This window comes from Zootoca vivipara, chromosome 9 (assembly GCF_965207765.1).
Source record: "Zootoca vivipara chromosome 9, rZooViv2.hap1.1, whole genome shotgun sequence".
NCBI lineage: Eukaryota > Metazoa > Chordata > Lepidosauria > Squamata > Lacertidae > Zootoca > Zootoca vivipara.
In genome coordinates, this window is record NC_142592.1 from 38,351,082 (window position 1) to 38,367,339 (window position 16,258).

At 40.4% G+C, this 16,258-nt stretch overlaps 1 protein-coding gene across 6 annotated transcripts in view; it reads right to left on the reverse strand.

The window, feature by feature from the left end:
• ANKS1B (ankyrin repeat and sterile alpha motif domain containing 1B) overlaps nt 1-16,258 on the reverse strand; it is a 327,182-nt gene that overhangs the window by 186,425 nt on the left and 124,499 nt on the right. For all 6 annotated transcript variants that reach the window (XM_088651954.1, XM_088651950.1, XM_088651949.1 and 3 more), the window contains 2 exons: nt 7,552-8,120; nt 5,662-5,734 (listed from right to left, as the gene is read on the reverse strand). In XM_088651954.1, the coding sequence (XP_088508080.1) occupies nt 5,662-5,734; nt 7,552-8,120 (642 nt within the window). The remainder of the gene's footprint in view (nt 1-5,661; nt 5,735-7,551; nt 8,121-16,258) is intronic.

Genomic DNA, 16,258 nt, shown 5'->3' on the forward strand with positions numbered 1-16,258 from the left:
CAGATTGGACCCCCAAAATGGACTTTGGACCTGCCTGAACTAGTCAATTGATTCTTCATCCCACTGTTCCTCACTCCAAAGGAAACATGAACCCCTGGAATCTCGCATGGCTCAGAGACTGGGATGGTGTGCAACAAGGCCAAAAGTTCCAAACGTATCTGTGCACATTTACATTATTGCTTAGATACAGCCTCTAGGAAATAATCTCATTTCAGAGTTTCTGTGCTTCAAAAGAGTTCTATTTAAAGCCTAAGGATGATAAATCTGCAATGATATTTCAGAGAAACAGATGAACAATTAATTTCCCATTCTCAATGTGTAACACAGCACACAGACTTCCAGTACTGCAAAGAGGATTCAGAATCATCACTTTAGAGTAGAGCTTTCCAAACTTTTCATGTTGGTGAGACACTTTTTAGACATGCATAATTTCGCAACACAGTAATTTAGTTTTACATAATATTGTGACATAGTAATTCAGTTTTACTAGCAAACTGGAGGTTAAACGAACCCCTTTCCACTCTTGGAAGGAGTGTGGGGAGTATTCGTGCAACACACCTACACACTGAAGCCAACACACTAGCATGTCGCAGCACACAGTTTGGAAAGCTCTACTTTAGAGTCTAGACCATCAACCCCCATGGGTGCTAATATATTAATTTCACCTCTACAACACATTTATCCATCAACCTTTGAAAATCCTGAAAGGAGGATAACAGTTGCCAGGCCACACTCCCTTTCCAGGCCAAACCCCTCAACGGCCCTGCTTCACATCCTCCCTGAGAGTTTTGCCTGACTGGAATGTGTCATTGAACTCTGACAATGCCTCTTGCCTGCTTATCTGGCACACACAGTGGGTGTTTGTGGGTGTGTGGAAACTTGCCTACAGGTAAAAATGTTATTATTACTCTGCCCACATTTACATCTAGCCCCACCCACCACTGGCATGTGCCCCGCCCCCAAGTTGCCCAGAATAGAATACAGTCCTTGGATTACAACCTGTATCAGATTTGAGTGCAGTTTTATTTTGGGAATCTTTCATAAGATTTTTGGGATCCTCTCATGGCTATAAAGCTATTTTAAGTATTCTAAATAAATGAATGAATAATGCCATCAGACCAAGATGTTAATATTTGCTTTCTTAAACAAAATTGCAAAGGTTTCCTGGTCCTAAATATTTTGAATAGCTTCTGTACCTGAATAAAACAGTTTTAAAGAGCAGAATACTTGCAGTATTTTTGTCTTTATTTTCTGATATCTCCCTGCTCCTTTCTCTAGCCTTCCTTGGCACAGAACACACATTGCTCCTATTCTTTGTTTACAGTTCAGATTATAATAGGAGATGAATAGGTTTATGCCGGAGCAATTTATTAAGTATAGAAAATCTTGTTACAATGTGGGGAAAGGATTGTGTGGCGAAGGCTATGATGCTATTTATGCACACTTGCCTGACAGCAAACTCCACTGAACAAAACTGGACTCACTTTCAAGTAAAGATACATAGAATCAGGCTGTAGGTGTCCTTCTTAACTATTGACTGAGTGGTCATTTATTCTCAAGCTCAGCCCATACAATTTTAATAACAGCATTTGTTAATGGCTGTCATTAAGAAAGACAATATTTAATGGTGTTATAAATAAAGTAAACTCTCAGAGTCTTGAATCACTCTGGCAATATGCATAACATGCATCCATATTAAAATATAGTCAATATCGAAGCCAGTGTCACATATTAGACTAATAAATATAAGTTATTATTGAAGTGTACATGTATGAGACTACTGTAGCTAGTGAGGATCAGCAGACAGCAGTTAAGTTGGCTGAAATCCACTGATTTTAATGGTTCTGTGTATGACTAACACTGTATATCAACCTATATTCTCCTAAATATATAAGAAAAAATTGTGGGGAAATGGTTTATATCAAAATGCCTACACATTTCCAATTAAAATTCTGTTCTAATTAAATACTTATATTTTATCTCATTTCTGCCCTTATAGAGGGAGGATATTAACAGCTTTGAAGGAAAATAAGCTTGCCAAAGTTACAACCATATGGTAACAAATACAGAGAATGGCCAATATAGCAGTGCTTCTTCCTTTAAAAACATTAAGGGTTTTGGGGACTCTATTCTATTCTTTTCTCTCTTATTTTCATCCTGGAGGAGATGAAACTTTGACTGTTACACTAAGATTACAGGTAGTAACTATACTCTCAACTATACTGAGGAGCTACTAACATACACCTCCTGAAACCAATATCTATTACTGATTACAAAAGACATAACTTTATCACATATTAACAAAATTGGTGCACTTTGACAGTGTTAGTGTTTAGAAAAATACATTTACTGTTTCCTGTTCTAAAATGTGTATTCTGATTTCAAGAGGTATCAGTTTGAGTTGGAAAACATGGCCGTGTAATATACCTTTACAGTAAAAAAATCGAGCAATCTGCTACTGAGCAATCTACTGTTGAAACAATATTGCAACTAACTACTTTCTTTCCAAAAACATTCATGAATATCATAGCAGTCTAGAGACTACTCGTGTGGTATAAGCTTTCATGGACTAGAACTCACTTGCAGATATACAAAAAGGTGTCTTCGGTTAGTGTGTGTGGAGACAGAAAAAATGTAAGCAGTGTGACCAAAAAGCTATGAAATGTAAAGGATGGCACTAGGTCCGTGAGATTTCTATGGAGAACCTGAACATATCTGAGGTAAGGATGGCCCATCTCCATATGTGCCAGTGGCGTAAGAAGGGGGTGCGGTGGGTGTGGTCCGACCCGGGTGTCATCACTGAGGGGGGTGACAAAATGGCTATGGGCTATATAAGTCTGTGCCATTTTTAACTGTCAGGCTAATTCAGAGAAGCAAAATGAATGCCTAACAGAACAACAAACTATATTGCTGGAATCAATCAAGAGCAAAGGCATAGCTAGGGGGCGGGATGGTGGTGGACGATACTGGGTGCCACACCATGGAGGGCAGCACTTACCGCAGGGCCTGCAGCATGCCCGAGCCGCGCATCTCTCTTGGGAGTGGCACAATAGCTCGGGCACCTGCAGGCTCCACGCTGCCCAAAACGGCAGCGTGTGGCTTGCATCCACCCGCCACCTCTCCCTCAGCCACCCTACAGCTAGGGGGTGATGAGGCTCAGTGCAGCGCACCCCAACTTGCCCCGCCCCTGGGCCAAAGGTGCATGCGGCGTTCCAGGCACCTGAGCGGCTAGCTACACTGCTGATATGTGCCTGTCCATAATTTTAGATCCTCAGCAGAGAAGTATAGTAAGTGATACTGGGAGACACCCTTTTCAATGGTAGAGTCCCTGCTTTGGACTGCCACCCCTAAAGGAGGTTGCATGGCTGCCATTCTAATATTGTTTTGCCTTCAGATTACATTTTTAAAAGTTCTAAGGTATGCAGTTCCTTGGTCCTGCAAATTGAGCATGGATGTCTGCATAGGGGAATTCTAAACAGACAGACCTGAATTACATCTGCAGAGGTACATGCTAATCACACAGATAGCAGAGCGATACTGGCATGTAATGATTAGGGCTGGTTAGCAATGATTAGGCCCCAGTGTCCCTTTGTAACCAGAGCTCCTAATGCTAATGCTGGTGGTTAAAAATAAGCAACTGGAAACACATCACACAGTCATATGTAGAGAATAACAAACATTTAAGTCATGTCTGCACCACAGCTTTAGTTTGCCAAACTGGCAGATATGACCACCAGCATGGTCAGTATTTTTTTTCTTTAGAAAAGTTAAAAAAGAAAAAGAAAATAAATACCAGTTATATTAGCCATCCATATTTCACCAGCAAATTCTATCCATACTCACGTTACAGGTAGGTAGCCGTGTTGGTCTGGATCGAAGTAAAATAAAAAAATTCCTTCAGTAGCACCTTAAAGACCAACTAAGTTTTTATTTTGGTATGAGCTTTCGTGTGCATGCACACTTCTTCAGATACAGTGAAATGGAAGTTTCACCAGGCCTTACGTTACAACCGCATCTGTTCCAACTCTACAGACAGAGAATCTCACCTAAGAGATCTACAGCAAACCTTTTTAGAACTAAAATATCCACCTGATGAAGTTAAACAACAGATCAACAGAGCCAGACAGATACCTAGAGAGAACCTGCTGCAAGACAGACCCAAAAAAGAAAATAACAGAACACCACTAGTCATCACATACAGCTCCCAAGCTAAAACAGTACAACGCATCATCAGAGATCTACAGCCTCTCCTGGACAATGACCGCTCCCTTTCTCAAGCTCTGGGAGGAAGACCTTTCATTGCCTACAGACAGCCACCCAATCTTAAACAACTCCTCACCCACGATAATACAACCACCAGACTTAACATGGACACTGGTACCAGAGCCTGCAATAAACCCAGATGCCAACTTTGCTGCCACATACACCCAGACAACACCATTACTGGCCCCAACAACATCCAACATACCATCTCAGGACTATTTAATTGCTCATCCTCTAACATTGTGTATGCCATCAAATGCCAACAGTGCCCTTCAGCTCTCTATATTGGACAAACAGGCCAAACCCTACGCCAAAGGATAAATGGACATAAATCTGACATCAGGAACCAGAAGACAGAAAAACCAGTAGGAGAACACTTCAATCTCCCAGGACATTCTATACAAGATCTCAAAGTAGCTGTCTTACTACAAAAGAATTTCAGAAATAGACTGGAAAGAGAAGTTGCTGAATTGCAACTTATCACCAAGCTCAAAACCATGGAGGGACCTGGTTTGAACAGAGATATCGGGTTCTTATCTCATTATACATGATAAGCGATCTTCAGCCATCTCAACCCTTGCTTTTTCATGCAAAACCATTTGCAGTCGTTTGCGGTAATCAACAGCTATCAGTCAGTCAATCACCCATTTCCACCACCCTTCTGAGTGATCCCCCCTCCCCATCCCCACCCCTCCCCACCCCTTCTCTACATAAGTGCCTGGAAACTTCCATTTCACTGTATCTGAAGAAGTGTGCATGCACACGAAAGCTCATACCAAAATAAAAACTTAGTTGGTCTTTAAGGTGCTACTGAAGGAATTTTTTTATTTTATCCATACTCACATAAGTTAATTCTCTACCAACATTTCCTGACAGTTTCTCCTGTTCATCTCCTTTGTGTTTCACTTCCTCAAACCATTCTAGTCAATCATGGTTTATATCATTTACACTGATCTTTTTCAGTAGTCAATAGGAAAACATTTCTGGCTTAGATATAGCTGTCTCTTTAGTTACAATTTTAGATAACGACACTTGCTTTTCCTTGCACAGAAATAGATGAGCAATGTGACATTGCTAATAGTATCCTATTGGCATATCTATCCACAAATGAATTAAAAATGATAAAAAGAGGCACTGAATTTAAGCATATGCTTTGAACATCATGGTTATTCAAAGTCAAAAAGCAGAATGAGTTTTTTTAATTTTAGTACTGAATAAAGGGTGAAGAGTGCCCCAAAACTGCTGTACTACATCAAAAATGCTGAATGAAATTTAACTCTGGCTAGTGCTACTAAAATATGATACAATCACAACACATGGCTATATTTTACTATTTTCCTAGCTTTCACAGTAGTGATTAAGGTAATCATATTAATAGAAAAAGTATTTCTTTCTTACTTGCAATACCATCATTAATCACTTCTAGTCCGGTAGTAATACCAGCATCTATGGAACTCATTATTTTATCAATCTGAAAGAAAAAAAGGGGGGGAGTATTAAATGCTATGATTATACATCATGATACATTTACAAGTATAGAAACAAAAATTGCTAGTATTATTTAAGGGACAATAATAGACTTGAGAACAGTACACAAAAACATGTGACCGGCCCCTCTTCAATCTCAGTAGCTTCAGAAATTATCTGAGAAGCTCAGTCTATGCAGTTCCAACAGCATGGGGGCCACCCTACTAAATGTTGGGTGAAGGTCACCTAACTCTTAAAATGTTTGGTATCATAGCGCACACAGCAAAAAAAAAGGGGGGGAATGGAGCTATGATTTTTTTAAAAAAAACTTGAAACCCTAAGGTTTGGTGAGGGGAATCTAGTCAAAGACTGTCCATAAAGAAAAGATGCAGACATGTCCATATTTCAACAGGACCTTTTCATTCAATTACCAAGCATAAGGTATATGTGGTTTTACACGAAAGGGCTGATGGTCATTTCTTCAATTAGCTTTGTTCCACACACCCACAGTGCTTGCCAATTTTTCATTATACACTTCCTTCTATTGTCCCTTGTTATAGGGAGACTGGTTGAATTAACAAGAGATTCCCTTGGGTTTGAAAACTGCAGTTTGCAGAACCATTAATTGGTTTTCAACCAAAGGCCACAGATTACATCTAGGTGACTGAATTCTCTGTGGAGATAATAACCTCTGTTAAGCTTATGGCACTGCAACAAAAACCTCTGAAATTTGTGCCAGATATCTAACTGCTCTGGGGCTATCACAATATATATTCTTGAGAATTTTTTCATTTGATATAGTACATTTTTTCATTTTCATCAAAAAACCAAGCACACTTTTGATCACGTGCAAAGGATTATATACAGCTAGCAATTTTTCTACCATTTTTTTAAAAAACCCACTTACAACTCGAGGTTCACCAATTGATTTAGAATGTGTGGGGATTATTTAATCTCCAAATGTTCAACAGGTCTTCTCAAGTGACCTGGAGGGCTACAAACTGAAAAAAAGAAAAGAAACACACATACAAATGCAAAAAGTTCCACTGTGCTCAGAGGTCTTACAGTGCACAGGAACATGTCTGCTTTATGATAGGGCAGATTATTTGTCCATCTCAGTGAGTATTATCTAATCCAGCCTTCACCAGCCTCATGCCTTCCAGGTGTTTTGGACTACAGCTCCCTTCAGCCCCAACCATTACAGCTTTTGGAGTTATATTATTTATTTATCCTACATTTTAGACATATTTTTTTGCACTCAAGGGCCTCAATGCTCTTTGCAGAGTAAAAATTAATCAACAAAGACATTAAAATCATAAAATGAACAAAAACTAAATTACTCATCCAACAACGTATTTAAAAAGGAACAAGTCCAACCCACCAAACTTCAAGGATGAGCACAACAAAGCTCACTAAGCTTTCTAACCACTCTCTAAACAAAAAACATAAGCCTGGGTAAATAAGAATGTTTTTGCCTGGCACCTAAACAGAAAGCAGTGGTGCCAGGTATGCTTGCTATTCCACAAATGGGGAGCCACCTCTTAAAAGACACATTCTCATGTTGCCACTGTCCATACCTCCCTTCCATAGTCCAAAGAACCCAGAGGACAGTTGACTCACAAAAGTTGGTCTGCTCTAACTACGGTAGTAGTGACTTCCAAGTGTGTCAGGAAGAGGTCCTTCCTATCAATCTGCTTCCCAATCCCTTTAAAACTGGAGATGACATTCAACTCTCTGAATTTTGATTCAGGGCTCTCCATCACATTCTCTTTATCTTTCATGTATGTATGTATGTATGGTATAAAAACATCAGAGGCTTACTTCTTCCCATTCTGAAGTAAAGGATGGTGTTCTTTCAGAATTTCTTCTAGAGCTTTCCAGGTCTACTGTAGATTCATTCCAATTTCTTCTTGCTTTTTGCTCATTAGATGGGTAGGAAATCAGATTAGAGTCTGATTTTGAAACGTATTTGGATAAATGCATGTCAAGGAGAGTCTTTGGCAAAGATCGTATCCTCCCAAGTGTGCAAGCACGTTCCACAAACCCTGCAGCATTAACAACCCACTGATCCCCAGTTCTTGTGATGCCAGCCAGTGTGTTAGTTTCTCCTAGATTACTTTTAGAAGGAAATATAGTTCTGCTTAAAATGGGTGGTTTTTTCTTTTTAACTGAAATATCAGTGCTGTTTTCTTGTTGCAGCTGTGCCGAATTCAAAATACTTTGGATTGAATTTTTGTGGTAGAATTCATCAGCTGGGCTCCCTGTTCTATATAGCTGAAGTGGGTTTTCAGGTGGGTCACAAGCAGGTGATGATCCATGAAGTAGGCCAGCAAACTGTTCAGCGGAGTGTGCTTCAAGTTGCTCACTTTCAATGGAGGTTTGTTGAGTTTCTGTAATATAAAATGTTTATTTCAATTATTATTTTTATCAAATATTCTTCAAAATGGAAACAAACTTCTCCTTCAACAAAATAGTAATTTTAGCATGCTGCTTATTGTGTACATTTAAAAATACCTGACACCTCTTGCCAAAGAAAAATGTATTTGCAATCGTTTCCTTGACTATACTAACTGACTAGGACTCATTGTAAATAAACCTTGGCACAACAGAAGAGAATGGGAATGGGAAATATTTATTTACTTGCTTTGCTACATTTCTATAGGCACTGACTTAGTTACCTTTCTTTAGAAGCTCATGACGTGTTTTTAGCTTTATTTTTTAAAAAAACCTAATGAAGAGGACACAAAACAAAGTCTTATAACACTTTGAAGACTTTGAACAATTTTATTGTTGCATTATTTTGGGAACTAGAACCCACTTCATCATATGAAGAATTATCGGCCTCATTGGCAGATCTTTAATTATACACATTGGTACAGAGAAAACAAATAGTCAGCAGCAGGACAAACAGGTGGAATCTACACACATATAAAAACCATTCTGAAAATGTTTTCTTTTAAGTGTTTTTGAAAATACATTGAATTTTCCATCAGGCTCACCATCGCAATCTCGTGTCACACTGCACTTAAAACACACTTAAAACGTTTTATCTGCAGCTGTATATGGTAGCTGAGTCCTGTGGAAATACCATGAAATGCAGTCTATGAAATTCAAGGGGTGAAATCAGTGACTTCTTACATTTATTTACAATGTCCTCCCTCACTCCACACCAATATGTTTTAGTGGATCCTGGTCTACAAATACTTGTGCTGCAATACATGTGCTAGGTGCTACAAGAATCCAACAGATTAACACAGACATCCCTCTGAAATTGGTCCCTGTAGCGGGCTTACCCTGCTAGCTGCCCCCAATTAAATATAGTGGACCTACCTCACGTTACCAATTAAATGAATGTCTACAATTTACCACAGGCTACCTGGGTGGGGGCCTTGTTTAAGGGAAACTGTGGTTAAGGGAGTCTCAGGCAGGAGTTAATCAAGGAAAGCTTTATTTCCAAAAAAAGGAAGTTGGTGAAACAAAGTTGGGTCAGGAGATGTGTTTTTTCAGGTAGAAGTTATTACTTAAACTAAATATAAGAGTGTCACAGGCACAGTGTCACAGTAGTACAGGCATAGCTTCTCTTAAACTCCCTTTGCTCAAAATCAGTTGTTACACTTCAGTTTCTGTTGCTGTTTCCTAGGTCCTTACACTTAGGTCAGGCAGATGTTCAGGTCAATGCTTTCAACACAGTTTATTAATTTGGTTCACAAGCAAAGTCAGTTACTCACTTTTTAAAAAAGAAATCCCACTCCTGAGGTATTCTAATCAGTTTAACAGACCCAGGGGATCACCTCACCCCTTGTTTATGGTTTGGGAGACTTCTTTACCTAGAAGTACTCTCCCCTCCTGGCTAGAAGGGGACCCAGGTTCTACCTCTCCTGGCTCTACTCAGCCCTCCAGTTAACTCCTGTCTGTATACCTTCCCCAGACACTCAACCTGGTTTTCCTAACTCAAATCAGAACCAGTTTCCCTCATTCGAATCACTATCTCCCATCTCAAATCAAGCCTTCTCTCTGTCTCCAGTGTTTTTTCCCTAAAAAAATAATAATAGGAGTCTGTACTCATCATGAAGTTGTCACTGTAAGGGCCACACTTTTTAACACCAACAAAAGAGGTGCGGGTCTGCGTAACCTTGAGTACCCCCTGAAAAAAAGCATTGTCTGTCCCTATCTAACTCTCTCCCTCAGAAACTGCTCCTTTTATTCTCTCTCCCAGAGTGCTGCTCCACCCACTTCTGGCTATTATCTTGGTAGCCAATCAGAGAGAGGCTCCAGCACTCTGGTGGAGTTTCTGAGGGACTGCATCCCCAGACTCTTTTCTGGCTCTGCTGCCCGTCACAGTTCCCATAGGGAAAGGTGACCTAAGAGAAAGAGGATTGCCCAACGCAATTCAAAATGCTTCTTATACTAGGTGGGGATGGGAAGCCTCCTGGCTGGATAGGATTTCAATCTTGCATCCCACACCCCAAAACTTTAGGAAAGAGGTGGGAAACCTTCCCTTCCGGGCAACCTCTGGGGGAGTCACATGCCAGTGGAGGCAAAACTCCAGCCAGACAAAAAACTCAAGGAGGGTGAAAAGCATGGCCAGTAAAGGACCATGGCACAGAGTGGCGCAGGTAGAGCAGCTGGGAGGGCTGTATCTGGCCCTCAAGTATGAAGTGCCCCATCCCTGCTTTGGCAGCAGGCCCGGCTCTAGGTGCAGTCCCGGTGGCACGGGGCGCGGGGCTGGCAGGGGAGGCTCTGCGCAGCAAAGCCGCACAGAAGCCATGCTGCGCGCTGCGAGGACGGGGTGGCGGAGCGATCTCCGCACCTCAGCGCCAGGGCGCCCGACCTGCTCAAGACGGCCCTGTTTGGCAGCGCACCTTACTGGTTTGCCAAACATTTTCTCTGCCTATGGTCTACCAATCTGCTTTCACCCCAAGCATACACATGTCAAAGAAATGGACATACAACCTCTCCGACATGCAACACTGAATCAGAAGAAGGGCCAGTAGGCAAATCCTTGCACCAGGATTAGTTTCTGTTATTCTATTGATTTGATATTTATTCTAAATGCATTTACCAGAATAAAGATGTACAATTTGTATTTATGTAGAAAATCTGAAACCATCTACCCATACTGGAACTTTGTTATTTGTAAGTATCTAAAAATACAAAGCTGTTTTAGCTTAAGGGTTTTGGTTTTTTTAAATTATATGATAAGAGTTTTAAAAAAACTCTTATTTTAAAGAAATATCCTGAATATTCCGTTTTAGTACATCTGATGGCATTTTGAATCAGCTTCACCTTGGTTCTGATTCAGGGTAAACTGTTAATATATTTAAGCACTGAATTTGAATAAACCCCTTAGGGAAGACATGTTTTTAAACAGGGTGAAGGGGGTGGTGGTAAGGCCAAGATAATATGTTAGAGCTCCTGCCCAATTTCATTTCTTTATATAATTCTGTAATGGTAATAAAATAATAATAATAATAATAATAATAATAATTATTATTATTATTATTATTATTATTATTATTTATACCCCACCCATCTGGCTGGGTCTCCCCAGCCACTCTAGTCGGCTTCCAACAGAAAAATAGAACACAGTAATCTATTAAACATTAAAAGCCTCCCTGAACAGGGCTGCCTTCAGATGTCTTCTAAAAGTCTGGTAGTTGTTTTCCTTTTTGACATCTGTTGGGAGGGCGTTCCACAGGGCAGGCGCCACCACCGAGAAGGCCCTCTGCCTAGTTCCCTGCAACTTGGCTTCATCCACATACTGATGAACACCCAGCCCAAACCCCCTGATGATCTCTTCCAGCGGCTGCATGTAGATGTTAAAAAGCATGGGGGAGAGGACAGAACCCTGAGGCACCCCACACGTGAGAGCCCAGGGGTCTGAACACACATCCCCCACCACCACTTTCTGAACACGGCCCAGGAGGAAGGAGCGGAACCACTGTATAACAGTGCCCCCAGCTCCCAACCCCTCTAGACGGTCCAGAAGGATGTTATGGTCGATGGTGTCAAAAGCCGTTGAGAGATCCAGCAGGACTAGGAAACAGCTCTCACCTTTGTCCCTAGCCCGCCGGAGATCATCAACCAGTGCAACCAGGGCCGTTTCAGTCCCATGATGAGGCCTGAATCCCGACTGGAAGGGATCCAAATAGTCCGCTTCTTCCAGGCGTGCCTGGAGTTGTTCAGCAACCACTCGCTCAATCACCTTGCCCAAGAATGGAAGATTTGAGACTGGGCGATAGTTGGCCATATTAGCCGCATCTAAAGATGGTTTTCTTAAGAAGCGGTTTAATGACCGCCCCTTTCAGCGGGTCTGGGAATACTCCCTCATAGAGGGAAGCATTTACCACCCCGCGGAGCCCATCACCCAGCCCTTCCCGGCTCGCTTTTATTAGCCAGGATGGGCAAGAGTCAAGGAGACAGGTGGTTGGTTTCACTCGTTCAAGCAGCCTGTCCACATCCTCAGAGGTAACAGATTGAAATTGATCCCATGAAATGTGACTAGACAGGGCTCCAGCACTCTCCTGCCCCGGCCCTGCTCCCATGGTTGAGTCTACCTCCCTCCGAATCTGAGCGACTTTATCTGCAAAAAACTTTGCAAAATCAATGAAAACCCATATACATCATTTCACTTCTAACACATTTCTAATATTATTGCTGTTTTCAGAACCAGTCTACTAACTGACTCTCTTCCTCTTTGGAGTTATAGCAGTGAAGAAATTTCTGGTTGTGAATACATATTCCACATTCCATGTGTGTGTGTGTGTGTGTGTGTGTGTGTGTGTGTGTGTGTGTGTTTTCAATGATACATTCTAACAGTCAAAAAGCAACCACTTTGGTTTTGCTTTCCCCTCACATCCCTGAATTACTCTTTTGCAAATATCACATATGAAAACAAAATGGTTTACAACACAGTAAATTGCAAATCAAGGCTAATTTATATGCTGATACAGCCCAACCTTCCCATGGATGTTCCCACATTTCCCCCTCAAGCACATGTTTCTTTAGCATTCAGTTTTTCCATAGTGTACACGCTGCATCAGTCTAAAACTCCTACTTCCAGTTATGATCCATACGTGGCAGAATTGAACAATATACTAAAAATAAAAAAATTGCAATTTTTGCAATTGTCAATGTGATGTTAACTGAATTATTCACACCTATAGAATAAAGATGTGTATTTCAAAACATGAATATATTCATTAGATGAGTAAATGTTTGTAGAAAAATGCTTTAACATGCAGTGAATCAATTATATCTACCACATTTTATCAATAAGCAGCACTGCAGTTGCCATAGCAAGAGATTCTAGTGTGGAATAAAATCTCCTGCTTGAAATGTGTGCCATAGCTATGGTAACAAGCACATTATAACACCTGTGCTACTAATCTATTTAAATTCTTTCTATGCTTGATCCAGAAAGAAATTTTGGTGATACAAATCTGGATTCACCTATCTATAAATGTAACACCAGCCATGATTGCTGCATAATCACTGGAATGATTGGCAGCCAATGATGGCAAAAACTGCAGAACATTTTTGCACACACACCCCCCATAGGCTTTCTCTAATATATGTTTGCAGAAAATGGAGATGCTTGTTTAAGAATACTGCAAGGCAAATGACAGCTAGTTACTTTGTGTTTTTAAAAGCACTGTTATATTAAAATAATTAGTATGAATGAAATCATGTTTTTTAAATTTATTATATTTATATCCCACCTTTCCTCCAAGAGCTGAAGGTAGCACAGGTAATTCTCTCCTTCCTCACAACTTTGGTGTAACTAGCCTCATATAACCACTCTTGAGTTCCTATATAAATAATTTATTTTCCACACTTTGTAACTAAGCCAAGTTTTACTGCCTATGCAACCTTTTCTGATGCACATGAACCCAACCTTTAGAGAGTTTGTAAGTAAACCATTTTAACTTCCCAACCATGTGGTCTTTTTCCTATGCTAAGGGAAGAGGAAAACTTTGGAATTCTCTTTAAGGTTTTACAGCCTATATTTCCATGCTTTGCTTTGCTGCATATTTTGTAATTTTAAATCTCTGCTGGGGTTCTCTCACTAAAGAGTACTTGCCCCAACCTTGGATCCTGGCATCCAGGCTATCTCCTTTCTAAATATCTGTTTTTCATTGCACCACCAATAACAACCCTCTGAGGAAGATTAGGCTGAGAGATCATGGCTGGCACAAGGTCATCCACTGAGCTTTATGGCTAAGTGGGGATTTGAACCCTGACACCAATCTGTATCATAACATATGAAAAGCACACGAAAGAGCAGAAAAACATGCCTTATTCCTTCTAACAGTGAACTTGGATGGTAGGGTGCTTGTGAATTTTGAAGCAAAAGAAGGCCATAGACTACTAAAAAATAAGGTAGCTATTTCTACCTGAAAGAGGGGCAGGGAATAAACAAACAACCCCACCCCACCCCCAAGCAGACTAATAAGGAACTGTATTGACAGTAGTGAGACAAGATGTTCTAGACAGTTAAGATACAAAATATTAGGATAAACTCAAACAAGTGAACAAGAAGAACAAGGAACATAATGGGTGAAATTCTTTCATCCCTGCAAATGCCCTTCAGATCTTGCCAGTGGACTTTGCCTAGTTAAAGTAGGGATGTGCCAGCTTCCGCTTCCCAAGTTATATCAAAACTCATTTTGGGTTTCCTCAAAATTTCTCAGGTGTTTGGCTGGAGGCAGAATGCTCAAATTTCCTTCAATTTTTGATTTAGGCAATTTCAATATGCATTACTATCTGTTTGCTGTGTCTGACGGACTTATTCCATGGATTGGCTTTTGCTGAAGTGGCACAGTCTATTAAAAAGTATGATCCTATTTCAAGTAGGAACAAAGAAGGCAAAACCACTTTTATTTGGTTCTGTACTCCTTACTTTAGTACTGAACTACTTTGTGTAAGTAAACCAGGCATGTCCAAAGTCCGTTTCGGGGGCCTACTTTGGTCCACCGGTCAATTTAATCTGGCCCCTGTGGCAGTTTATTTCCTGGGGTAAAATCCTAAAACAAAAACAAAAACCTCAACAACTTAAATCCTAAAAAAAGCTCAACAACTTAAATCCTAAAGAAAGGTCAACAACTTTGGTCAGCCATTTGGTTGGCCCTCACGGCCCTTCACTTCATCAAATCTGGCCCTCTTTGAAAAAAGTTTGGACACCACTGGGTAAACCAACAAACAACTATCCATTTTTGTTCAAAAAGAACTACATTAAGCAATGCTTTGTTGTAGCTCTTAAAATTTGTTAGCCTCTTCAGTTATCTTTGTATTGTTTCACAGTTTTCAACTTTGAAAGAACCCTGAATACTCCATTTATTTCCTGTGACGCAAAGATGATTTGCCAGCAAAAGTGAATGGAGTGTGTACTAAAATTTGACTGAATTAATGATGATGAATAAATGTTTCAAAAGCAATATTGTTAATTCTTCAAAAAGCAAATACTTTGCTTGAAACAAATTGGTAAGCAAATTAACTCTGGCACATAAATTACCTGCTTAGAATCTCAGCCTTCTGGCTTTGCCTATTCTGCTAGTTACTCACTCTCCCTATTTCCAGCTGCTGCTAAATTAGGAGCTAACAATACAATCCTAACCATGTCAAGGCAGAAGTACGGTAAGTCTCATTGAATTCAGTGGTGCTTCTCTCATGTGATAGGGGTTAGGATTTCAGCCTGTGTGTATTCATAGACTTTTTAGGGCTCCAAACTCTACAGTCAGTCCCCACCCCACTACTAGTTAAATACCACCCATGGGATATTTAACTGTGGCGCAGCCGGGGCTCTCCCTCTCTCGTCAACTTTTGCCAGGTGTGGATTCTGTCCAATGCCCAGGCATGGACTAGGGTCATGCCATGAACCTAGCAGGGAGCCCTCAGGGTGCCCCTATTTGATGTAAGTCATAGGGCTCCCCCTATTGGTGGTTTACCTTTAGTTGGACTTCCTGCAGACGGGCGGGAGTCTAGATATAGCCTGGCTTCAGCCAGTGCCCAAGCCAAGCTGCTCACATCGGTAACCAATAAAGTTGTGGCCTATTTGAACCCATAAACCAAAATCCACTTGTCTGTGTGTTTATTCATCTACTAGGGAACTGGAGGTCGGGGGGCCTTGACACACAATTCATTTTTAACCTCCAGTGTATTGAAATATTTAGGTTAGAAAACCATTTCCCTCCCTTAAGAATATGGCAAACTACTCCAGTGCAACAACAATAGGACTCAAAAGGAAATTACACCTGCTTAAAAGTTCTCAAATGCTACTTGCCTCAAAAAAATATACCGTAATCTGATTTTCTTTATATGTGGTGAAAACACATTTTGTCTAATAAAAGAGGAGAGATAAAAATTTCTTTTTCTTTGATTCCTGATCTCCCCACTCCACTTTTTTGACATTACGAAAAAGGAAAGCAAAAAATAAGAGCATAAAAAGACAAATAGAGAGCAGATCTTTCAAAATTGGAAATTAATATGATTTGTCAAATGCCATGTTTTATTCTACTGAGATTTTTTG